The sequence below is a fragment of the Hypanus sabinus genome, chromosome 4, assembly GCF_030144855.1.
Source record: "Hypanus sabinus isolate sHypSab1 chromosome 4, sHypSab1.hap1, whole genome shotgun sequence".
Classification (NCBI taxonomy): domain Eukaryota; kingdom Metazoa; phylum Chordata; class Chondrichthyes; order Myliobatiformes; family Dasyatidae; genus Hypanus; species Hypanus sabinus.
The window spans coordinates 24,321,852-24,349,516 of record NC_082709.1 but is presented as its reverse complement, the minus strand read 5'-3'; the positions used below and the strand labels follow the sequence as shown (position 1 = coordinate 24,349,516).

General features: G+C 39.9%; 1 protein-coding gene across 3 annotated transcripts in view; it reads right to left on the bottom strand.

Moving 5' to 3' along the window:
* fastkd1 (FAST kinase domains 1) overlaps nt 1–27,665 on the bottom strand; it is a 71,233-nt gene that overhangs the window by 15,213 nt on the left and 28,355 nt on the right. For 2 of the 3 annotated variants that reach the window (XM_059966633.1, XM_059966634.1), the window contains 5 exons: nt 16,943–17,068; nt 4,427–4,825; nt 3,899–4,009; nt 3,657–3,788; nt 1,132–1,618 (listed from right to left, as the gene is read on the bottom strand). In XM_059966633.1, coding sequence (XP_059822616.1) covers nt 1,132–1,618; nt 3,657–3,788; nt 3,899–4,009; nt 4,427–4,825; nt 16,943–17,068 — 1,255 coding nt within the window. Of the gene's footprint in view, nt 1–1,131; nt 1,619–3,656; nt 3,789–3,898; nt 4,010–4,426; nt 4,826–16,558; nt 16,642–16,942; nt 17,069–27,665 lie in introns of all 3 variants that reach the window. The other variant, XM_059966635.1, reaches the window with a different exon arrangement.

Genomic DNA, 27,665 nt, shown 5'->3' with positions numbered 1-27,665 from the left:
ATGTTGTTTACTTGGATTTTCAAAAGGTCTTTGACAAGGTGCCACACGTAAAGCTGCTAAACAAAATAAAAGCCCGTGGTATTACAGAAAGGATACTACCACGGATAGGAAATTGGCTGGCTGGCAGAATGCAAAGAGTAGAAATAAAGGGGGTCTTTTCTGGTTGGCTGCCAGTGACTAGTGGTGTTCACAGGGGTTGGCATTGGGTCCACAACTTTTCATATTATATGTTGATGATCTAAATGATGGAAATGATGGCTTTGTGGCCAAGATGATACACAGAAAGATACAGGGGCAGATAATGTTGAAGAAGTATGGAGTCTGCAGAAGGACTTGCACAGATTAGGAGAATGGGCAAAGAAATGGCAAATGAAATATACTGTAGGGAAGTATATAGTCATGCACTTTGGTAGAAGAAATAAATGTGTATACTGTTTTCTAAATGGGGGGGATAATTCAGAAATCAGAGATGCAAAGGGACTTGGAAATCCTCATGCAAGATTCCCTAGAGGTTAAAACAGGTTGAATTGATAGTGAGGAAGGCAAATTCAATGCTAGCATTCATTTCAAGAGGACTAGAATACAAAAGCAAGGATGTAATGCTGAGGCTTTATAAGACATTGGTAAAACTGCATTTAGAGTACTGTGAGCAGTTTTGGGCACTATGTCTAAGGAAAGATATGCTGGCCTTGGAGAGGGTCCTGAAGAGGTTTAAAAGAATTATCTCAGGAATGAAAGGGCTAATATACATGAGGGGCTGCACTCACTAGAATTCAGAAGAATGATAGGGGGTGGGGAGCATCTTATTGAAACCTTTTGAAAGGCCTAAATAATGTGGACGTGGAGAGTATGCATCCAATAGTGGGGGAATAGGGGGCATCCCTTTAGAACAGAGATGAGGAGGAATTTATTTAGTAAGAGTGTGGTAAATCTGTTGAATTCATTGTTACAGATGGCTGTGGACATATTTAAAGCAGAGGTTGATGGGACTTAATTAGTTAAGAGCATCAGAGTTTATGGGGAGAAGGCAGGAGAATGGATTTGAGAGCAACAAATGAACGGTGGAGCAGACAACAGCCAAATGGTCTAATTCTGCTCCTACGTCTTATGGTCTTACAAACTTTTACATACCTTGTTGATATGCTCAAGTGTGACAGATGCTATCTGATCCAGCAGACCAGGATGCAGGCAATTTGTTCTGGTTAGAAACAGAGCAATTTCAGAAACATTGGATGAAGTTATTTGCCCTATTAATCTTTCAAAGCTTGCCATTGCCTCTTCTGCTAGAACTTCTTCAAACCACTCGCCACTGGTATATTTCAGTTCTTCTAATAACAGGTCCAAGTCATTTGCTTTCTGCAGTCTCTCCAAGCCACACATATTTAACTTCTGAAGAAGCTTCACATGACCAGTTGCTGTACCAGGTTGGTATGAGGAGCTATTCCTTACCCACCTGGTAATGGCAATGGCAAATGCATTCAAGTCACTTAAATTGCACTGGGGTAAGACATCATCAATACGTGCAGGAATCAAGTGATCAGTTCGTGGAGAAGGAAGCAGAGACAGGACACGAGTAAACATAGATATCTCATAAGGAACAATACTGAGACGAAGGTAGCTGGAATAGAGAAGAGAAGAAAAGGATAAAGTTATGAGCATTTCAAAGATAACAATTTAATAATAACTTTTCAACCATTATTAAAGATGTGAAACAGCTAATTGGCTGAATGTGAAACTGTGCAGCAATATTCTTCAAGTTAAAAAATCAGTTGTAATTACTGAGAGATAAATGGTGTATTTACACTAATGAAAAAATAAGGCAAATCATGTGATTGTACAAAGATATTGTCCTACACAGAATACGAACCACCTGATATGATGCATATATCATCATTAACCAAAATTTACAGTGCATCCTTCGTTACTTATTCAACCTTGAATGACAATTTTCATATTAGGAAAACTGCATTGCTCATCTAAGTTTTCATTGTAATGTACAGAATGGACCCAGCAGAGATTGCACTTTCTGAGGAAACTTAAACAAGCATCACTCCCCACTAACATCTGAACTACATTCTACAGAGGCGTGGTTGAGAGTGTACTGACCTTTTGCATCACAACCTGGTACTCCAGCTGCATTGCTGCTGACAAAAAAAGCCTTGCAGAGGGTGGTTAGGGGAGCAGAGAGTTTATTGTGGTCTCCCTACCTTCTGTCCAAGACCTCTTTCAGAGTCGATGCCTCCAGAAGACACAGTACTTCATTAAAGACCCCTCACACCCTCTCCATGAACTGTTTGTTCTTCTGCCATCAGGCAAAAGTTACAGGAGCATCAAAACAAAAACCACAAGGCTACTAAACAGCTTCCTCCCACAGGCAGTCAGACTGCTCAATAGCTGCTCTACCCGACTCTGCTTTGGACACTTCTAACTTGCACTGGACACTTATAACTTGATTTTAACCGACATGTGGCTATTGTGTTTTACTATTTATTGTTGTGTTTACTATTTGTTGCGTTTGTTATGTTATGATTGCACTTGCCCCCGGGAAATGCTGTCTCATTCTGCCCTGCAGAGCTGATGTATGGTTGGAATGACAATAAAGTTTTTGAATCTTGAATCTTGAGAAACTAAATTAATTTATCTTATAAGATAATCACTGCAAAAGAGAAACAGGCTACTGGGTAAATACAATTTTTATATTGTAAATAAGTGTTCCCTTAATCTATTTTATCCATCTAAATCAGCATTACTCTTGATTTTTTAATGTACGTGTTCAGCCATTCACTTTAGGTTTCCCTTTTTCAGTTTTTGCATGACATGTACCATCTTGTGGTTACTTTCAGTTGTTCAGGCAGGTATGGCCGGAGCCACCTTCACTGGGGGTGGACACTGTGTCAAGGCCTGACAACAGAAGACAAACCCTTGCTTGGCTCCATTACTCCATGCTGATTAGTATCATCACATCCAAGTGTGGAAAATGAACAGGTGTTCAGAACTGCCAGCCTGCAGTTGACCAGTCTTCCTCTCCCCGTCACTACCATCTAAAAGATAGTAAGAAACTATCCTAATTTTCTATTGCACAGGATCACAATAGGGCTACAGAGGATTATAGGCTCAGATCAGCTCCATCATGGGCAAATTCTCCCCACCATCAACAACATCGTTAAAGAGGCGGTGCCTCCAGAAGGACTTTCTCCGGGGCACGTTCTCTTCTTGTTACTACCATCAGGGAGAAAGTATAGGAACCTGAAGACCCACACTTAATGATTCAGAAATAACTTCTTTCCTTCTGTCTTCAGATTATTGAATGGTCCATGGATACTATCTCATTATTTTATATTTTTGCACTATTTAATTATTTTTGTAACTTATAGTAACCTTATGTCTTGTACTAAACTGCTACCACAGAACAACAAATTTCACATTGTGTGTCAGTGACAACGAATCTGATTCTGATCAATCTGTTGAAGGATCTGAACAAGTCAAGCAGTGCTTGTAGGGGAAAAGAAATGGTCAAAGTTTTGGGTTGAAACCCTGTATCAGGATGATATTGCTTTTATTCAAAAAATGTACTTTAAATGTATTTTTCAAAATGTAACTAATTGATGTTTAATTAAAATGTGTGTGATAAGCAGTTTATCTAATATTTATTTTACCTTATTAACCTTTGCCTCAATTCTGCAAATAGTTTTGGTCTTTGACAATGAAGTGACAGCAAAGCCTGTGTAATCTTTGCAATATCCACTGGCCTGTATGCATCCAATTGTTTGGACAAAGACGATGCAACACTAAATAAGTGGAGAGAAAAAAAGAAAGACTAGTTTCTTTTCTGGTTGAAGATCATTACAAAACATATTTCTACATCTGCTGCATTAAACGTTCTTGTGATTTTACTTACTTTTGAATTAGTTGTGGATTCCTGCACTCCATTTCTGCCATGGTCTCTATGATGGCTAATGTCTGTGAAGGACTAAACTCTTCAACCATCAACAAGGCAGCAGATTCAAGTCTTTATGATAGTGGGAAGGAAGTGGAAAAAGAAGTCTGATTTCTCCTCATGTTTGTTAACTGTGCAAGCCAAAACATTAAAATAAAAACTCAAATATAAATAGTTTGATATTTCTGAATTATATAGTTTATGGTTTTGTAATTATTTGAAATGGGGTGATGGAAAACATGTTGGAATTAACTAGAATTTGGCACCTTAATACTCTTAAAGGATTGAAATTCAGGCCCTTAAATGGACAAAATGAAGAAATAAAAATCTAGAAAGAATTATATTTACTGTATTTTAGGAGTCACTTTAAACCAAAAGAGTAATAGAAATATCTAAGGTAAAGAATACAGCTACAGATTTTACTTATATAATAAAAATGTGGTCTGAAGTTATATTTGGATACCAGAATTGCCAAAGTTCATGACTTACCTTTCCTTAATCACACTCCCTGATAAAGGTCCCAATGCTGCAAAAAGTCTGGCAAAACTCACTGGATCAATATGAGTATCCATAAGTTCAATAAGTCTCCACCTAGCAGCTAACCGGAAGTCACAATTGTTGAAATGTAGAGATTGGTACACTCCAAGGATGATGCTTAGATTATCAGCATCTAAGCTTCTCATGCTCTCAAGAAAAACCTCATTGCATTTTTCTAACAAAGGACGATAACTGTGCTTGACATTGCGTAGAAATTGCACAATTCGGCGTGAACTGTTAAACTGTGAAGGATCTCTAGTATCCAGTAAAAGCTCTGCCTTCTCTATTAGACAATTCCGAAGGCGTTTAGAAATCAAAGCAGAAATGCTTAACATTAATGATGAAAGTATCCTAGAAACAGAGAGGAAAAAAACTAATTAGTTATGATTTAAAGTTTTTAAAGACAATCATTGTCACACACAATATTTTATCTTCCTTATTATAGTAGATTTTGGCTGTACCAGAGTATATGCAATGTATATCAGAAGAGATTTCTGGAAAAAAATATTAATACTCCTGTACTGCTGTATATGGATTGCTTTAATCTCCCCAATTGGAAATTAAGTTGTTTTTGTGTTTAGTTATGATCTATTTTTATTACTTAAAATATAAAACAGGAACTGGCCTTTCATTTCAAAAGGTCATATGCATAAACAGTTAAATGTATTGTGTAATGGTCTGGTACGGCAATTAAAATGTGCAGGAACATAAGAAGCTGCAAAGAGTAGTTGTCTCCGGCCAAGACATTACAGGTCCATCCCCTTCCAACCACTGGTGGTATCCACAAGAGCTGCTGCCTCAAGGAGGCAAATACCTATCATCAAATATCCACACCATACGGGGATTTGTGGCTACCATTAGGCAGAAGGTACAGAAGCCTGAAGTTTCAAGAACAGTTACTTCCCTTCAACTATTTAGTTCTTGAACCAGCCAGCAAAACTCTTATAACTACAAACACGAGGAAATCTGCAGATGCTGGAAATTCAAGCAACACACACAAAATGCTGGTGGAACGCAGCAGGCCAGGCAGCGTCTATAGGGAGAAGCGCTGTCGACGTTTCAGGCCGAGAGCCTTCGTCAGGACTAGACCTTCTAGTCCTGATGAAGGGTCTCGGCCCGAAATGTCGACAGTGCTGCTTATAACTACAGTTTAGCAACACTATGAATGCTTTGACCACTTTGCACGAACATGGACTTCATTATTTTTGTTCTAATTATATTTCATTGTAAAAAAAACACACATATAATTTATGTTTATGTTTTCCTTGTGAACTTGTGAATGTTGCTTATGTGATTCTATGTGCCTGTAATGCTGTTACAAATAAACTTTTTATTGCATACATATACTTTATGACAATAAACTCAACTTTGATTATTTTTGTCTATTAGGACTATTCTATCATTTGTAGTTAAAAAACATTAACAACTGAAGATTCCAAAAGAAAAGAACACTAATGAAGACACTTCAGTAGGCCTTTTGCAAAATTCTATAATGACTGATGGTTTCAACTTTTATTTTTCTACCTGATTCCCATGAACCTTAACTCACAACCATCAGGGATGTTTTTTTCATTTTAATCTTTAACAGGCATCCAAAGTGCTAATGCTTTATGTGAATCCCTGACAAAATCAACAATTTTTCCCAGTTAGTTCTACTACAGCTGAAATCCACAATCTCAGCCATGGGTACTACAGGAAGCAACTTCATTTTAAGAAGCTTTTAAAAAAAAATCTATCGCTATTCAACATTGGCGGACTCGGAGCGCAGCATCCCTTTAAGAAAACGGAAGTACGGAAAGTGGACCATGCTGCAGCTACAATTGAAATGCAGAAACCTCAGACACCTCCTCCCCCACTCCTGACTATGCTGTTGGCAAATGCACATAGTCACTGATTAATAAAATTGAAGACATCAGAGCAAGGTTGCTGCAGCAGAGGGACATCAGGGAGTGCTGTGTCACAGAAATATGGCTAACCCCCATAATTGCAGATACAGCACTGCAACTTGAAAGCTTCACTATCCACTGAAAAGACAGGACAGCTGACTCGCTTAAAGGTAGAGGAGGTGGATTATGTTTCATAATCAACTCAGTGGTGCACAGACATGGTAGTTCTGTCTCAATCCTGCTCATCCAACCTGGAATATCTAGCAGTCAAGTGTTGTTCATTTTATCTGCTGAGGGAGTTTTCGCCATCGTCCTGGTAGTGGTGTACATTCCATCTCTGGTCAAGGTCAGGCAGGCAGGCACTGGAGGAGCTGAACACCATGATCAGCAGTCACAGAACAACACACCCTCATACCTTCCCAATCACTGTGGGGGATTTCAATCAGGCCAACTTGAAGAGTTTCCTAAATAATGACCACTAATAAGTCACTTGTGGAACCAAAGGTGCCAACACTCTTGGCCATTGTTATCACAGCATCAAGAACACAGCGTGCTATCCCACATCTGCACTTTGCAAAATCAATCACCTGGCTGCATTTCTACTCCAGACGTCCAGGCGGAGACTAGACTGCAGCAAAAGTGGTGAAGATCAAGAAGGTATGGTCAAGGGAGGCACAGAAGCACTTATAGGGCTGCTTTGAGTCAGTGGACTGGACGTTATTCAGGGATTCATCTTCAAATCTGAATGAGTACAACACAGATGTCACTGACCTCATCAAGATCTGTGTGGATAAGTGTGAACCTTTGACAACTTAGCAGACACACCCAAGCCAAAAGCTGTGGACGGATCAGTAGTCTACTGAGTGCTAGACCTGTGGCATTCAAGACTGGTGATCCAGAACTATATAAGAAATCCAGGTATGACCCATGGAAGTCTATTTTAACAGCATTAAAAAAAAGTCCAGTTGAAGTTACAGAGAGAATCGGAGGCACGTCAGCTCTGGCAAGTTTTGAGGCCTTTACTTTCTACAAGACAAAACCTAGCATCGTGAATGGCTGTGATGCTTCACTCCCAGGTGAGCTCAATGCCTTTTATGCATGCTTTGAAATGCACAATAAACCTACATCCATGCAAATCCCTGTAGCATCTGGTGACTCTGTGGTTCCTTGTCCTGCCAATGTCAGATAGCATCAATAGCAGCGATGCTTCACTACCACATGAACGCAACACCTTTGATGCTCGCTTTGAAAGGGATCATAACTACAGCTGTGAAGATCCATGCTGCACCTGATGACCCTGTGATCTCTGTCTCAGAGGCTGATGTTAGGCTGTCTTTAAAGAAGGTGAACCCTCACAAGGTGGAAGGTCCCGATGGGAGTACCTGTTAAGGCTCTGAAAACCTGTGCCAACCAACTGGCAGGAATATTCAAGGACATTTTCAACCTCTCACTGCTATGGTTGAAAGTTCCCACTTGCTTCAAAAAGGCAACAATTATACCAGTGCCTAATAATGTGAGCTGCCTTAATAACTATCGCCCAGTAGCACTCACATCTACAGTAATGAAATGCTTTTGAGAGGTTTGTCATGACTAGACTGAACTCCTGCCTCAGCAAGGGCCTGGATCTGTTTCAATTTGCCTATCACTACAATAGGTCAACGGCAGATGCAATCTCAATGGCTCTTCACACAGCTTTAAACCACATGGACAACACACACCTACGATAGGATGCTGTTCATTGACTATAGATCAGCATATAGGACCATCATTCCCATAATCCTGATTAAGAAGTTACAGAACCTGAGCTTCTGTAGCACCCTCTGCAAATGGATCCTCAACTTCCTAACTGGAAGACCACTATCTGTGCGGATTGGTGATAACATCTCCTTCTTACTGATGATCAACACTGGTGCACCTCAGGGGTGTGTGCTTAGCCCACCGCTCTTCTCTCTCTATACCCATGACTATGTGGCTAGGCACAGCTCAAATACCATCTATAAATTTGCTTATGATAATTCACTGTAACATTGTTGGCAGAATCTCAGATGGAGATGAGAAGGCATACAGGAGTGAGATATACCTAGTGGAGTGTCACAGCAACAACCTGGCACTCAATGTCAGTAAGACGAAAGAGCTGATTGTGGACTTCAGGACAGTTAAGATGAAGGTACACATACACAAATGCGAATCACTGTTGCATCATAGAGGTATCAGAAGTGGAGAGAGTGAGCAGCTTCAAGTTGCTGGGTGTCAAGGTCTCCAAGGACCTAACCTGGTCCCAACATATCGATGCAGTTATAAAGAAGGCAAACCTTCGACTATACTTCATTAGGAGTTTGAAGAGATTTGGTATGTCAACAAATACACTTGAAAACTATTATAGATGTACAGTAGAGCATTCTGACAGGCTACACCACTGTCTGATATGGGGGGGGCGGGGTGGGGTGGTGGTAGTGGCTACTGAACAGGACCAAAAGAAGCTTCAGAGGGTTGTAAATTTAGTCGGCTCCATCTTGGGTACTAGCCTACAAAGTACCCAGGACACCTTCAAGGAGTGGTGTCTCAGAAAGGCAGCGTCCATTATTAGGGTCCTCCAACATTCACAACATGTACTTTTCTCACTGTTACCATCAGGTAGGAGGTACAGAAGCCTGAAGGGACACACTCAGCAATTCAGGAACAGCTTCTTCCCCTCTGCCATCCAATTCCTAAATGGACATTGAACCCGTGAACACTACCTCACTTTTTTAAACATACTATTTCTGTCTTTTGCACGTTTTTAAAATCTATTCAATATACATATACTGTAAGTGATTTACTTATTATTTTTTTCTTCTTTATGTATTGCATTGAACTGCCACTGCTAAGTTAACAAATTTCACAACACATGCCGGTGATAATAAACCTGATTCTGAAAATCTATCAAAAGTATCAGGCCCTGATGGTGTACCTGATAGGGCACTGAAGTGGTTCCCACCTGTTTCAAAAGGGCAACAATCATACCAGTGTCCAAGAAGAGCAGGGTGAGCTCCTCAATGATCATCACCCACTTGCACTTACATCTGCTGTGATGGACAGCTTTGAGAGGTTGGCCATGGCCAGAATCAATTCCTGCTAAGCAAGGACCTGGACTTGCCCCAATTTGCCTATTGCCACAAGGGATTCCTGCTCCAATTCTTCTAAATTCTATTGAGACTGGCCCAGAGACAGACACTCCTCATATGATAAGCCTTTCAATCCCATAATCAATTTTATGAACCTCCTTTGAACCTTCTCCAATGACAGCACATCCTTTCTTACACAGGCGGCCGAAAACCAGCCACAAAACTCCAAGTGAGGCCCCACCAGTGTCTTATCAAGCCTCAGCATTACATCCTTTTTTTTAATATTCTAGTCCTCTCAAAATTAATACTAACATTGCACTTGCCTTCCTCACCACTGACTCAATCTGCAAGTTAACATTTAGGGAATCCCACACAAGGACTCCCATGTCCATTTGCACCTCTGATTTTTGAATTTTCTCTGTTTAGAAAATATTCCTTCCACCAAAGTGTATGACCAACACGTACAAACAAGCTGGATGAACTCAGCAGGTCGGGCAGCATCCGTTGAAATGAGCAGTCAACGTTTCACGCCGAGACCTTTCGTCAGGACCATACACTTCCCAACACTGCATTCCATCTACCACTTTATTGCCCATCCTCCTAATCTGTCACAGTCCTTCTGCAAACTCTGTGCTTCCCCAATACTACCTGCTCCTCCACCTTTCTTTGTATCGTCCATATACTTGGCCATGTAGCTATCAATTCCATCATCCAATTGACACAGACCGTGAAAAGTAGTCCAATACAAATACATGCAGAACACTACTGCTCAAAGTTAGCCATTCAGAAAAGGCTCCCTTTATTCACACTCTTTGCCTCCTGCCAACTAGCCAATGCTCTATCCATCCTAGCATCCTTCCTGTAATACCACAGGCTCTTATCATACTAAGCAGCCTCATGCATGGTCCCTTGCCAAAAGCCTTTTGAAAATTGAAGTACACAACATCCACCAATTCTCCTTTGTCTATCCTGCTTAATATTTCCTCAAAGAATTCCAACAGATCTGTCAGGCAAGATTTTTCCTGTAATGAAACCATGACTCATTTTATCATGTCTCCAAAAACTCCAAAATCTCATCCTCAACAATCAACTCCAACATCTTTCCAACCACTGAGCTCAGGCTAACTGGCCTATAATATACTTTCTACTGCCTCCCTCGTTTCTTGAAAGTGGAATGACATTTGCAGTCTTCCAGTCCTCCAGAACCATGCCAAAATCTAGTAATTCTTGAAAAATTATTATTACTGTCTTGACTATCCCTTCATCTACCTCTTTCAGAAGCCTGTGTAGTCCATCTGGTCTAGTTGACTTATCTGTATTTAGACCTTTCTGCTTCCTAAGCATCTACTCCCTGGTAATAGCAACTGCACTCACTTCTGCCCCCTGACCCTCCAGAACATCTGGCATCCTGTTAGCATCTTCTATAGTGAAGACAAATGCAAAAATACAATCAGTTCGCCAACATTTCTTTGGCCCTCATTATTACCTCTTCAGCATCATTTTATTATTTATATATCTGAAGAAACTTTCAGTATCCTCTTTGATATTATTGGCTGGCTTACCTCCAATTTCATCTTTATGCTCCTTATGGCTTTTTTGTTACCTTCTGTTAGTTTTTAAAAGCTTCCTGATCCTCTAACTTCTCAGTAATTGTTGTTGTTCCTCTCCGTGCCTTGTGGCTGTCGGGTGGCAACCTTGCAGTCGCTTTAGCATTTTTCTGCTATTTTTAATGAGTCCGAGTTTCTAGCTCAATACTCAACCCAGCACGGATGGAAAGTGTGCAAGAAGCCGGCTGGATTCAAACCTGGGCCACTCGTTTCAAAGTCTGGTGTGTATGTCACTTCATCACCAGCCGGCTTTCTCAGTAATTTTGCTCTACTATATAAACTCACTTTTGCTTTTATGTTGGCTTTGACTTCCCTTGTCAGCCACAGTTGTGTCATCCTGCCATACCACTACTTCTTTAGGATGTACTTGTCTTGTGCCTTCCGAATTGTTCCCAGAAACTCCAGCCATTGTGTTCTGCCATCATCCCTGCCAGTGCCCCCTTCCAATCAACTATGGCCAGCACCTCTCTCATGCCTCTATAATTCCTTTTGTATTACTCCACTGTAATACTCACACATCTGACATTAGTTTCTCCCTCTCAAATTGCAGGGTGAATTCTATCATATTATGACATTTAGCTCCCAAGGATAACTTTACCTTAAGCTCCCTAATCAAATCTGTTTCATTACACAACACCCAGAATAGCTGATTCCTCTAGAGCAGGGGTTCCCAACCTGGGGTGCGAGATGGAATTTCAGGGGGTGCGACAAAGAGTGGCTTGTGTCCTGGAGTGACGAGTCACGAGTCATCACTCAGCCAGCTGCCAGTGTGCCCTGAGAAGTGGTAGTAACATTTATCCCAAGCACGCTTGTCTCCCGCTGCCCGAGTCGAGAGAGATGTAAACTCACTCCAGTCTCCCACTCCCCAAGTCAGCATTGAGGATTCTCATTAGTGTTACCTGGGAAGTTACACCTCAGAGTCAAGGAGTCTCATCATTGTTAGCTAGAAGGTTACATCTCAGAGTTAAAAATTATCTCATAATGCCAAAATCTTTATATATCCCGAATCAACCATCAAGTAACGACTTTGCGTTAAAACCAAACCCACACAGTCGGTAAATTATTCAATTATAAAATTTTTAAAAGCCGCATTTTGATAAAAAGCAGCTGAAGTCATTCATTCGTATTTGTCTCAATGCATTAAAGAAGTTTTTGAATTTCAAAGGTTTTTTTTCTCTTAAAAGGTTTTTTTCTTGAATCGTTGATAATTTTGAATTATGTTAGTTGAGGAGGTATCATGGTTAGCACTGAGGATTTTGAATCATGTGATGGGAGTTCATATCTCCAGTAATCATCGGAAACAGGTGTGTAAATTCAATAGAGAGCAGCCTAATAATTCGTGTTGTGTCCCCATAGCATTTCCACCTGACGATTTATCTTGGCTTAACCGCAGATAATATCGTAATATAATATTCGAAAGTGTATTTCTCTTGATACTTTGCTATAGGCGAGACTGGTTGAGTAAAGCGGTTATCCCTGACTTAGTCAGATAGTTTTTCTCATATTAGCTCATATTTTTCCCTTCATTAACCCTTCATCATGTCAAAAACAAGGAAATGGAATGATGACTATGTGTGCTTTGGTTTCACTTGCACAACAGGAAATAATGGCTTGCAAAAAACCCAGTGCATTCTTTGTAATGTTGTGTTTTCCAACTCAAATCTGAAGCCATCCAAGCTTCAAGAGCACTTCAAGGACAAGCACGGTGGAGCTGATGTTGAAGGACATGATGTTGGGTCATTGAAAATCAAAAGAGCTCATTTTGATTCACAAGGAACTCTTCCAAAATTAGGTTTCGTTTCTGTTGAAAAACCACTACTTCTTGCTTCATACCAAGTGGTGTATAAAGTGGCCAAATCCAAGAAGCCCCATACAATTGTGGAAGATCTCATCAAGCCATGTGCACTGGAAATGGCAACAACTATCCTGGGCAAAGAAGCAAGAAAAAAATTTGAACAGGTGCCCCTATCAAATAATGTCATTCACGACCGAATCAGTGATTAGAGTGAAGATATTTTGGACCAAGTCATCTCAGATGTCAGAGCTAGTCCTCTTAAAATCTCTATTCAGTTGGATGAGTCAACTGATGTCTCCAGTTGTAGTCAACTCATCACATTAGTGAGGTATGTCAATGATAGTGCTGTGAAGGAAGATTTCCTGTTTTGTAAAGATCTGAAAACAAACACAACCGCAAAGGATGTGATGCAGCTGGTGAAAGATGTCTTTGCCAAATATAATTTAGATATCAAAGTCATTGGTTCTGTGTGCACTGATGAGGCATCTGCAATGCTTGGAAATAAATCTGGCTTTTCTGCATTGATGAAAAAGGAGATTCCAGACTTGCAAGTTACCCATTGTTTTCTTCATCAGCATGCTTTGGCATCAAAAACATTGCCTCCAAATTTGAAGAAAGTCATTGATACATGTGTGAAGATCATTAACTGGATCAGGGGGCGTGCTTTGGACCATCTCATCTTCAAATCATTTTGGGAGGATCTGAGAAGTGAGCATTCAGTTTTGCTTTTCCACACTTTGTCCTTTGGTTGTCATGAGGACAAGCTTTAACCCGCTTCTTTGAACTACGGGAAGAAATCAAAGTAATTCGCCCAAATGCTAGCTTACATAGCTGACATTTTCACTCGTATGAATGACCTGAGTGTTTCTTTTCAAGGAAAAGGGATAAACATATTGAAGGCTTATGAAAACTTGAATTCCTTCAAAGAAAAGTTACACCTTTGGCGTCGAAGGATGGAAAGAGGCAGTTTCTCAAATTTTCCTTCACTAGAAGAGATGGTTGATGATGCTGGATCCATAACTTCTACTGTGCGTGAAGAAATTGTGGCTCATTTGGAAATGTTGTCAGAATCATTTGATGAATATTTTGCTGCTGGAGACCTGAAGATTTCAGAAGAATGGATCATGAATCCATATTCCTACAATTTGGAGAAAATGTCAGATGATGAAGAGCTGAAGGAAGATCTTATTGATTTGTGGACAAATCGAGATCTTGAAATGCAATTTGAAAGCAAGACTTTGGAGGAGTTTTGGTGTGCAGCACTGGATATGTTCCCAAGACTTGGTGGAAAAGCACTCCATGTCCTCACTCCATTTGCAACAACATACTTTTGTGAATCTGGATTCAGTTCTCTTTTGTCAATCAAGACAAAATCTAGGAATCGCCTGAATCCACAGGCAGACCTACAGATCGCAGTCAGCAAAAAAGTTCCACGCTTTGACAAAATCATGAATGAGAAGCAGGAGCAAAGAAGTCATTGAATTTTATGTTCACAATTGGGATTGATTTTACTGTTTACAATTTTTTCTGAATAAATTGGTATCTAATTGCTCAATTTATATTTGCATTTTATGCACTGAATTAAAAAGCTTATTTTTTTTTAAGTTCAATTTGTTCACCCGCAGTATTGTATGTGGTTCAATTTGTGGTTCAAAAATTAGAAATTAGATTTCTTCATCTTCAAATGTGATATTACTTTTTGTAGGGGGTGCGAACATTAATCAAACATTTCCTAGGGGTGTGGGGCATAGAAAAGGTTGGGAACCACTGCTCTAGAGTGAATATGTAAGTGACCTGATGTGCCCACGCCCTTGAGTACTCGGCCTAGGTCTAGGATGTTGCCTTTCCTGAAAGCCTTGTGGGTGTCGACACTCTGCAGTCTCACGTTGGTTGCTGTTATAGACAGTGGCTGCTTACCTGGAAGGGGGGTAGTTTTCATAGCTGGCATGGTGTTACACATCTCAAAGTATGCATAAAGGATATTTAGAGCATCAGGGAAGGAGGAGCCACTGATATAGTCAAAGCTGTTTTACCTTGCACAGTCAGTAACACCACATATGCCAGGGATTGTTATCAGACAGGTCTTCCTGAATTTTTATTGTACATAGGCAGTCTTTGCCCTCTTGATGCCAAGATGAGTTTTGTCCTAGCCAATCTGAGAGCTGTTTGGTCTCCAGACAATACTGGGCATTCAGAAGGGAGTGCACCTCTGCATTTAGCTAGGGCTTCTGATGGGGCTGTGAGATGACCTATCTTGAGATCATCTCATGGCCTAACCTTAATCTGTCTAGGTCTCTTTATATAGTTATATGTTTTCATAACCATCTTGGTATTGACAAATACTCTTCTTGGGCTTGGGTAGAGGTATTGATTATAACTGATGTTTCAATGACAAACTCTGCCATATTCTTCAGAAATGAAACCTGGGCATGCCTTAAAAATTTTAACAAAGGCAAAGATCTCACTCCAAGTAAGAACTGGAATTTGATTGTAAACAAGGAGGGAAAGCGCAAATCTGATTGGATGAGGACTAACCAATTAAGAGGGATGGAATACAAGGGTACAAAGACCACCATACTAGATGTGTCCAGGCATCAACCCTTGAAGAAGATGGCAGATTGTCATCGAAGTGTTGGCTATAATCAATACCTGTACAAGGCTAGAAGCTCGAGAAATACAAATACTTTATTGTCACCAAACAATTGATACTAGAGCGTACAATCATCACAGTGATATTTGTTTCTGCGCTTTGCGCTCCCTGAAATACAAATCAAAGTAAATATAATAAAAATTTAAATTATAAATCATAATTAGAAAATAGAAAAGGGAAAGTACGGTAATGCAAGACAGGTCCAGATATTTGGAAGGTATGGCCCAGATCTGGGTATATTAAAAAAGTATATTATCAAATATTATATTTTTATTATATTATAAAAGTATATTCGTCATATAAACCAGAAAAGCACTTTCAGAAAAGCACAAAAGATCCTTTTTTTAAAATATTTGTATCATTAGTCACTAAACAATAATTGTTAACATTATATAAGTTTTTCATTAGTTTCACTGTACATCAGAATCAGATTTAATATCATTGGCATACACTGTTGTTTTGTGGCAATAGCACATTGCAATACAAATAAAAAACTATAAATTACAATACTACATACACACATAAATAAATTTAAATTAAATAAGTCATGCAAAAATGCAAAGAAGAAAAAAAAGTGAGTTGGTATACATGAGGTCATTGTTCATTCAAAAATCTGATGTACCATGGAGAGCATTCTGACTGGCTGTATCACCTCTGGTATGGGGGTGTGGTGCTACTACACAGGACTGAAGAAAGTTGCAGAAAGTTGTACAAAGAGTCAACTTCATCAGAGGTACTAGCCTCCAAAGTAATCAAGACATCTTCAAGGAATGGTGCCTAAAAAAGGTGGCGTACATCATTAAGGACCCCACCACCCAGCACATGCCCTCTACCCATTGTTACCATCAGGAAGGAATTACAGAAGCCTGAAAGCACACACTCAGCGTCTCAGGAACAGTGTCACCCCTTTACCATCCGATTCCTAAATGGACATTGAACCCATGAAGACTACCTCACTATTTTATCATTTATTTCTGCTTTTTTATATTTATTTTAATGTAACTATTTTATATATATATATATATATGGCTAAGCAACTTACTGTAGCTTTCTTCCTGATCCTGAGCAGTGGCCTCTCCATACCAGGCGATGTTGCAACCAATTAGCATGTTCTCCATGGTACATCTGTAGAAATTTGTGAGATTCTTTGTTGACATACCAAGTCACCTCAAACTCCTAATGAAATACAATTGCTGTTGATATGTTGATGTTACTCCAATTTTTTTAAATAGAGAAATTAATGAACTAATTCATCATTTTTAAAAAAATTCCTTTCTATCTGGAATGTGTTCAAGACATTCCAAAGCACTTCGATTAATTACTTTGAAATCCAAGTAAGAAAACCTGTAACCAATATGAAATTACTGACACAAAATGCTGATACAATGAGAATGAACAACTAGCATACATGCCTATTCACACTTACCTTGCATCGTGAATGGATTCCAATTTCCTGTTAACAATATCAGCAACTTCTCCCATTAATATACTATGATATAAATGCTGATCTATCAGGCATACAGCAAACTTGGATAACACTGCCATAGGAAATCTGTTGTGAGAGAAACAGCTTTATTAATCATAATGTTCAAAGAACATAAGGAATAGTTAGAGTAGGCAACATCTATATGAATTTTCTCTGGTATTGTAAAGTTAGATCTTTGACCTTACCTTGGGGGATGGGAACCGACTGGGGAAGAGGAGGTTGGCTCATAAATAGAGAAAGCTTGTAGACAGTGCGAGAGAGAAGATAGGCAGGTGATAGAGAAAGGACGCGCTCATTCCGAAGGTTTGAGATGTATCTATTTAAATGCAAGGAGTGTTGTGAACAAAGCAGATGAGCATGGATCAGTACTTGGAGATATGATGTGGTGGCCATTGCAGAGACTTGGATGGCTCAGGGACAGAAATGGTTACTACAAATGCTGGGTGTTAGATGTTTCAGAAAGGACAGGGAGGGAGGCAAAAGAGGTGGGGGCATGGCGCTGTTGTTCAGAGATAGTGTCACGGCTGCAGAAAAGCTGGACGCCATGGAGGGATTGTCTACAGAGTCACTGTAGGTGGAGGTTAGGAACGGGAAGGGGTCAATAACTTTACTGGGGGGTTTTTTATAGGCCGCCCAATAGTAACAGGGATATCGAGGAGCAGATAGGGAAACAGATCCTGGAAAGGTGTAATAATAACACAGTTGTCGAGATGGGAGATTATAATTTCCCAAGTATCGACTGGCATCTCCCTAGAGCAAGGGGTTTAGATGGGGTGGAGTTCGTTAGGTGTGTTCAGGAAGGTTTCTTGACACAGTATGTAGATAAGCCTACAAGAGGAGAGGCTGTACTTGATTTGGGATTGGGAAATGAACCTGGTCAGCTGTCAGCCCTCTCAGTGGGAGAGCATTTTGGAGATAGTGATCATAATTCTATCTCCTTTACAATAGCATTGGAGAGAGATAGGAACAGACAAGTCAGAAAAATGTTTAATTGGAATAAGGGGAATTATAAGGCAGGAAATTGGAAAGATGTTCTCAGGGAAAGTACGAAAGAAATGTGGCAAATGTTTAGGGGATATTTGAGTGGAGTTCTTCATAGGTACGTTCCAATGAGACAGGGGAGTTATGGTAAGGTACACGGACCGTGGTGTACAAAGGCTGTAATAAATCTAGTCAAGAAGAAAAGAAAATCTTACAAAAGGTTCAGAGAGCTAGGTAATGTTAGAGATCTAGAAGATTATAAGGCTATCAGGAAGGAGCTTAAGAAGAAAATAAGGAGAGCCAGAAGGGACCATGAGAAGGCCTTGGCAGGCAAGATTAAGGAAAACCCCCAAGGCATTCTACAAGTATGTGAAGACCAAGAGGATAAGAAGTGAAAGAATAGGACCTATCAAGTGTGATAGTGGGAAAGTGTGTATGGAACTGGAGGAAATAGCAAAGGTACTTGAATACTTTACTTCAGTATTCACTATGGAAAAGGATCTTGGTGATTGTAGTGATGGCTTGCAGCAGACTGAAATGCTTGAGCATGTAGATATTAAGAAAGAAGATGTGCTGGAGCTTTTGGAAAGCATCAAGTCGGATAAGTCACTGGAACCAGACGCGATGTACCCCAGGCTACAGTGGGAGGCGAGGGAGGAGATTGCTGAGCCTCTGGCGATGATCTTTGCATCATCAATGGGGACGGGAGAGGTTCCGGAGGATTGCAGGGTTGTGGATGTTGTTCCTTTATTCAAGAAAGGGAGTAGAGATAGCCCAGGAAACTATAGACCAATGAGTCTTACCTCAGTGGTTGGTATGTTGATGGAGAAGATCCTGAGAGGCAGGATTTATGAACATTTGGAATATAATATGATTAGGGGTAGTCAGCATGGCTTTGTCAAGGGCAGGTCCTGCCTTACAATTTGAATTTTTTGAGGATGTGACTAAACACATTGATGAAGGAAGAGCAGTAGGTGTAGCATATATGGATTTCAGCAAGGCAGTTGATAAGGTACCCCATGAAAGGCTTATTGAGAAAGTAAGGAGGCATGGGATCCAAGGGGACATTACTTTGTGGATCCAGAACTGGCTTGACCACAGAAGGGAAAGAGTGGTTGTAGATAGGTCAAATTCTGCATGGAGGTCGGTCACCAGTGGAGTGCCTAAGGGATCTGTTCTGGGACCCTTATTCTTTGCGATTTTTATAAATGATCTGGATGAGGAAGTGGAGGGATGGGTTAGTAAGTTTGCTGATGACACAAAGGTTGGAGGTGTTGTGGATAGTGTGGAGGGCTGTCAAAGGTTACAGCCGAATATTGATAGGCTGAGAAATGGCAGATGGAGTTCAACCCAGATAAGTGTAATGTGGTTCATTTTGATAGGTCAAATATGATGGCAGAATATAGTATTAATGGTAAGACTCTTGGCAGTGTGGAGGATCAGAGGGATCTTGGGGTCCAAGTCCATAGGACACTCAAAGCAGCTGTGCAGGTTGACTCTGTGGTTAAGAAGGCATACGGTGGAATTGAATTTAGGAGCTGAGAGGTAATGTTGCAGCTATATAGGAGCCTGGTCAGACCCCACTTGGAGTACTGCGCTCAGTTGTGGTCGCCTCACTACAGGAAGGATGTGGAAGCCATAGAAAGGGTGCAGAGGAGATTTGCCTGGATTGGGGAGCATGCCTTAAGAGAATAGGTTGAGTGAACTTGGCCTTTTCTCCTTGGAGCGAAGGAGGATGAAAGGTGACCTGATAGAGGTATACAAGATGATGAGAGGCATTTATCGTATGGATAATCAGAGGCTTTTTTTCCCAGGGCTGAAATGGTTGCCACAAGAGGACATAGGTTTAAGGTGCTGGGGAGTAGGTATAGAGATGTCAGGGGCAAGTTTTTTTTACTCAGAGAGTGGTAAGTGTGTGGAAATGGGCTGCCAGCAACAGTGGTGGAGGCAGTTATGATAGGGTCTTTGAAGAGACTTTTGGATAGGTAGATGGAGCTTAGAAAAATAGAGGGCTATGGGTAAGCCTAGTAATTTCTAAGGTAGGGACATGTTCAGCACAACTTCGTGGGCCGAGGGCCTGTATTGTGCTGTAGGTTTTCTATGTTTCTGTTTCATTTTCCTGTCTGATCAGTAGAATCTGTAGTTCCCCTGCTGTCCAAGAATTTCTTTTTTACTTGAATACATTAAATGACAGCTCCTTAAGTAAAACTACCCAGAGTCATAACCTTCAAAGAGAAGAAATTTATCTTCAGCTCTATGTTAAGTGGTTAACATGGAGACTTAAACTGAGAATCTGCCTCCCTAGTTTTTGACTCCACCAGAGAATCCATACTCACTGCATTTCCCCTATCTAGCCAAATCAGGGTCTTGCATCTTTCCATTAGATCATCTATAGTATATATATTTGCTTAATCTTTCCTCATAAAATAATTTATTCATCCCAGAAATTAAACTATTGAACACTTAATGCAGTCTCTAGGAGGCAAGTGTTGCCTTCAATAAATAGACAAAATGAATACACAATTCTCAAAGTGCAGTTTCAGCAAAGAGTTGCAGCTAGACTTTCGTACTCGTGTACTTGATCTTCACTGCAATAAAGGTTAATATTCTAGTTGCTCTCTTAATTATTTTCTGTATACTAGCTTTGCTTCTTGTACAAGTGCATCCAGAACTGTGAACATCAACATTTAATATTTTCACATCTTTCAAATCATAACCTGCTTTTCTGTTCTTCCTGATGAAGAGGCTAACTTCACATTTTTCCTCATTATACACAATCTGTCATCTTTTTGCCCACTTTCAAGAGCATCAAGAATGGAAGCCATTCAATCCATTTGCCTGCTTTCATTTAACAAGATCACAGCAGATTTTTCACTTTCACATCACTTCTACAAGTAAACCCCACATCACTGGATTCCCTTAGCATTTAACAATCTATCAATATCTGTACTAAATATACAGGGCAATGTGGAACCCTTTGAAACAACTTGATTCCTCTTCAAAGCACGTTTTCCCATCTAGCTTTATATTATATGCCCACTTGGATATATTACACTAGGCCCTTTCATTGAAATAATAAAGAAAGATTGTAAATAGCCAGCTCCTCAGCACTAAAGCAGAGGCATCCCACCAACAGTTTGCTGACTTTGAAATGGTCGATTTATCTCTACTTGATTTTTTTTTGTCTTTTGCCTACTCAGTACATAGAACATGATACTTCCAACCCTATGAGTCCCTGTGTTGAAGAGGGCCATTTTATGTGGCACTTTATCAAAAATAATACTGTTACCTGAAACCAAGGGTTCCGAGTCTGAGGTCCACAGACCCCTCGGTTAATGGTACGGCTCATTGACAAAAATATGGTTGGGAACCCATGCTTTAAACAATATTCTTACATGGGGCCATACAATTGTGGTGTAAATATTTTATTTAGTTAATATGGAGTATCGTATTTCCCCTTTTGGGTCTGGTTACCACAAAATGTACTGACAGAGCAATTGAGTTAAACTGCATCAAAAATAACTACTTGCATTAAAAAAAACAATTTAAAAAAGCTCATAGAATATTGGCACTTATTTCTCTGGGACTGAAGTGCAAGGAATAAAATTCTTTTTACAATTTTCACATAATACAAGCCTTGAGTACTGTGTTTTACACCCAAGAACAAATATTTGACCAGGAGAAGACTGCAACATGGATTGAGCAGAATAATATCTCAACTCCAAAAAATTAAATGAAAGAAATTAACTTTTGGAATTGACGTATTATAATCAACTGCTATAATTCCGAGAATAGACTAAGGGATGATTTGGCTAATATTTTCACAGATAATTGGGAAATGAAGATAGACAAAGAAACATCACTACTGCTGATCAAGGGAATCTAATCTAAAAGTTAGTACCAAGCATTTCAGAAATGAACTTGGGGAACGCTTGACATAAAAAGGTTGATTGAAATTTGTAAATGCCAGCTTATAACAGATCAGGTGTTAAATATATAAGTCTCAGAATTAAGACTCCCTTAACAAAATTGAATTAATGGATGCATGGTCACATTTCACCACAATCTTAATGAGGCCAAACATCCTTTTCCTTTTTTCAGCTTACTGCATTTTGTTCCAATACATCAACCGCATCAACATTTAGATGTCTATCAGAATGCAAGACAGTTTCTTTCCAAATTTGCTGTGATGTAACTTAACCTCACCAAGGAATTCAGTAAGACCCTTACAATATTATTTCAATAATTCCAAAGCCTCATTAATCTAACAGTGCATCTGGTGGAGTTTTGTATGCCCTGTATGGAATTTGAAAAGCCTAATAGAAGACAGGCAGGTCTCATTATGGAAATATGACTTTCTCTCTGCTTTTCTCCTTACTTTCTTGGAAAGTGAGATTTTGGTTGTGCTATTTTTTAAGTGATATTTAATTACTCCAACAACACACACAAAATGCTGGTGGAACACAGCAGGCCAGGCAGCATCTATAGGAAGAAGCACTGTTGACGTTTCTGGCCGAGACCCTTCGTCAGGACTAACTGAAAGGAGAGATACTAAGTTTGAAAGTAGTGGGGGGAGGGGTAAATGCGAAATGATAGGAGAAGGCCGGAGGGGGTGGGATGAAGCTAAGAGCTGGAAAGATGATTGGCGAAAGTGATACAGAGCTGGAGAAGGGAAAGGATCATGGGACAGGAGGCCTCGGGAGAAAGAAAGGGGGGGGAGCACCAGAGGGAGATGGTGAACAGGCAGGGTGATGGGCAGAGAGAGAGAAAAAAAAACAACTAAATATGTCAGGGATGGGGTAAGACCATTAATGCCCCTCCTCCCCTTCTTACCCCATCCCTGACATATTTAGCTGTTTGTTTTTTTCTCTCTCTCTCTCTCTGCCCATCACCCTGCCTGTTCACCATCTCCCTCTGGTGCTCCCCCCCCTTTCTCCCGAGGCCTCCCGTCCCATGATCCTTTCCCTTCTCCAGCTCACTTTCGCCAATCACCTTTCCAGCTCTTAGCTTCATCCCACCCCCTCTGGCCTTCTGCTATCATTTCGCATTTCCCCCTCCCCCCACTACTTTCAAACCTCCTAGAATCTCTCCTTTCAGTTAGTCCTGACGAAGGGTCTCGGCCAGAAACGTCAACAGTGCTTCTTCCTATAGATGCTGCCTGGCCTGCTGTGTTCCACCAGCATTTTGTGTGTGTTGTTTGAATTTCCAGCATCTGCAGATTTCCTCGTGTTTGCTCTTTAATTACTCCAATACTGGTTAACTTTCATTCTCTCTCCAGAAGAAACACAAATTTCAATTGTACCACTTGCATGCTCACTTCCCCTTTTCCTGCAGTGAAATCGATGATAATTTCTCCATTTTCTTTCCCCTTTCATGCTTACTGGTTACTGTAGGTTCAACTAGTGCTACTCCTGCCTGAATTAAAAGTAGACATCCCCTCACTCAGAAATGTCTCTATACTCCAGACTGACACCCTGGTATACCAGAGAAAAAATACTACCCTAACTTATAGGATGAGACATTAAACCAAGCCATCTCCCTTCTGGCTTAGCCTTCTCCACTTTTCCAGCCCAGAAGTATGGGCTTCCTCTGTGTACAACAGTTTCTTCCCACATCAACAAATTTGGGGCAATTTTCAAAGGCCAATTCACCTACCAACCTGCATGCCTTTGGAATCTTGAGGAGGAGAGGAAGTGGAATTGATGAGAATCTGGGAAGTATAAAAGAAATGGGGTGGTATAAATGAGTGGCTGATTGCCAGAGTAGACATGGTGGATCAAAAGGCCTCTTTCCATGCTTCATGGCTCTTTGACTTTATGGCTCTATGACACCACACACAAAAATGTCTGAAGGGTTATAGTACAGAGAGAAATTAACCTTGCAAACCAATTTGATTTTCTGAAATAAGCAACACTCTTAATACCAGTTTCTTGTAGTCTTTCAATGCCCTTTACAAGCCAGCTCCAATAATTTGACATGCCTGGGACTTGGTGATAGTGGACTAACAGATCTTTCAGATTACCGACATTATTGATAGCCTAATAATTATTTTAATTTGAATTCACTTGTTTTTTTTTAATTTTTCAATTTTCTATAGTATTATAAGAAAACTCACAATAAAGTTGGTCTTTTGGAAGATTTAAGTTACTCCGTACAGAGCAAAAAACACAAGATAAAGAAAACAATAATAAAAAACACAAATATTAATACAGAGTGGGCAGGATCCTTCATGTTGTTACTGGCCTTTTTCCAGCACTTTTCTACATATGTGCAAGAGAGTGCTCAAAGTGGAGCCCCGGTGAGTTGGAAAACAGCTCATAAACACAGGATTTGGCAACAGATAGGACACACAGCGCCACTTGGAAATTCTGAATAGTTTGGACAGGGAATTTTTGGAGTTTTACTGTATTTAAGCCCAAAGATGTATCTACTTCTCTTAAAACACAAACACAATGCAATTAAACATAAATTTCTACATCATTTTACAATAAGCTGCATTAGCGCATTAGCAATGGTTGCAATAATAAAATCCCATCAAATTTAGTGAAGAATCATGTTTCTAATAACAAATTAAAAATATTAAAATAGTCTATTACTGCTGAGGATGGGAAAATAATGATGACATATTCTAAAGACAATTAAGAGGGTTTTTTTTACCTGAATATCAAACTCTGTTCCCAGAAAAGCTACTATAATCATAAATACTTTCTTACCATTTTCAACATTTTGAAGATGCTACTAGGGAAAATAATTCAAGGAAGGTGCTTAACCAGAGAGAGATTTTAAATTGAGATTTTCAGTAGCAATGGTATTATTTGTGCTCAATTACAAGTTATCTATTATTTTGATGGACTGCCTAAGAAGAAAGTTGTTTTGAATATTAAATGTTTAGCAGATGGGAAACCAAAATCTTAAACCCAATTGTTAAATTTAGCAGGTTAAATGGGTACTAATGTATTAACTCTTCAAAGTGAGTAAGCCTCAATTTCCTGACATTGTCTGGGTTAAATTGTTACTGCTATTTTGTTTTCCAAGCCTCAGTTTAATGCTTCATCAAATACTGCAGCAATGCTGCAGTCCTTCAATGATTCACTAAAGTGTAACAGAGTTGTATCATGAGTGGCTAAGTAAATTTAATCTATACATTTGGAGGTTAGAATAATGTGATCTTATTGAAACATGGTGCATACCGCAAAACTAAAACAATTTATTATGCTATTGTTCAAAAGTCCTAATGAATCAATATTTGGCTCATCAAACCCTATTTCCCACATGCCTTTAAAATTTTTTAGAAGCCCATTTCCCATGCTCTCTTTAAGTTCACCGACTCCATTCCCACACTCTTCATAAACTTACCAGGCTCCTATTCCCAAGTTCCCCATGAACTCTCAAGGGCACCATTCCCACATTCCTTACAAACTCACTAGAGCTCTGTCCTTGTGCTCCTAAGAAGGTCACTGAAGTGTTGCTCTTGTGCTCTTTACAAGTTCACCAGTCTCATTCTTGCATTCCTCACGCAGTCACCAAGGTCCAGTTCTTACGTTCCTTGGGAACTCAGCAAGGCCACCATTCTTGCTCCTCTTACAAATACACCAGGGCCTTGTTCTTATGAACCTTGGTCTCAAACTTTTGATACATCAGTAAACTAAGAGAGCAGGCACAAAAGAAGAAATGAGCCATGGGGCAGTTCAACCATGATCATATTGAATAGCAGGCCAAGCCTGAGGTGCCAACTTGCTTAACCCTGCTCTGAATTTTCTATGTTCACAATGGTTATATTTCTTAAAACTCCAAAGTAAAACTTTGAACCCAAAATGATTTGACTCGGAAACAAAAGTGCAAACACCTGGCCATTATTGATACCACTCATCACTGAATAAAAATCAAAAACTTTTAGATACTGAAAATTTGAAATTAAAATAGGAAATGATGGAAACATTCAGCAAGTCAAGCAGCATTAACAAGAAGAAAAACTGCATTAACATCTGGGGTCAAAGACCATAATCATAAGTGGGTAATGATTGACAGGATTTAGGCAATACTTCTAAAAGGTTGAGGTCACGGCTGTTGAGGAGACAAGTTGTAGAGGTCCCCCAACTGAAGGGTTAATGATGGCAGTTACAGAGAACATGAAGAAAAGCAATTATTTGGGGGGTATTTAGAGAGTGAGAATACTAACAAAAGATAGAAGTTGTGAAATATAGGATTGCAGGACATGATAAGGCTTCACTAATGGAAGGAAAAAGACTTTTTCAGTTTTTCCTCACTCAGTCTGTCTCACAACCCAGTTTGTAACTTTATCTTCCTTTCTTTGACCCCATTAACACCACTGACAGATGACCCCCCTATAACATACCCACATAGCAGGTCTAGCCTTATCATGCCAGAGATGTTCCCGTTTCCTTACTCATCCTTCCTCCACCTTCTCTGCAATTTAGTAGGATAAGTTGCATAGATCTTTTTCAAACTATATATCCATAATGGGCCAGATGGTGAATTTTGACAATTGGCATGATGTCCAGTGGGTCTGCCTTTCAACCAATAAATTTTCCTGGTAATCCAAAGGCAGATTCAATTTAAAGTACAAAATCACTTTATTTAATTTAGTCAGTCTATGATTACTGTAAAAGCTCCATAAAACTGGTAGTTATATATTTGCAGAAACAAGGAGACAGGACTTAAATGTCCTACAATGCGTTTGTAAATTTAATCCAAGATTATTGATTATAATATGCAATATATTTTCCATTTTGCATGTAATCTCATTTGAACATGGAGGAAGTTCATATCCAATCAGAGGGTATCTGACAGGCTTTGTCAGAAGGCAAACCTAGGATTGGAACTTTATCTAACAAAGATGTGAAATGTTTGAAATATTAAAAACTAGAATAAACATTTGAAAAAATAATTTAAAAATTAGAACTAATAAATTTAATAAAGCACTTACGAATAGTTATTGTTACATCCATAGCCCCCTCCTTTGTGAGAATCGCAAGATCACTGTTGGGTTGGGTCAAGGGGCCCAGGAAATGGGAAAAGAGACGTGCAGGCTGGCTCATTTCCCCGGCGATGTAAAGTTACGGGACATGGCCATTGTCTCTTGGAGACCAATTCGTGGATTGAGCTACTATACTACATGAACGCCCTCAGGCAAAGTGGGCTGGTTGAGGGAGAGAGTGCACACCCCCAACCTGATTGACATCTACGAACCTGCGAGTCAGGATAAAAGAGGGTCTGTAGGAACAGTCCCTTAGACGCACCAGGAGAAACGCTAGAAATCCCGTGACAGCGTTTAATAGCGACAGCCGGTGGGGGGCTAGTGTGCGTCCTTTCCCTCGCCTGGGATTGGCAGCCTCACCACGGAAGAACGGCTCTAGCTAAAGGAGAGGCCACAAGTGAACGGCCACACCAACGGGACTCCTGACGGATCGAAATCGTAAAGGTTGGAAAACCCGCAGCGGTAACTGTTCCCAGTCTATTCCTATTTCTCTCTCTCTCCAACAAAGTGCAACACAGCGACAACCAAAAGGCTGCAGCCTGCATGAACTGAGTGACTTTTATATTTCCATCAGACAATACCTTATCCCCTAGACAACGATAGAGCTATTTCTTATTGGTTATTATTATACCCGCGCTTTAGATTTAGTATTGACGACGTATATTATCTGTCTGTTTGCATTAA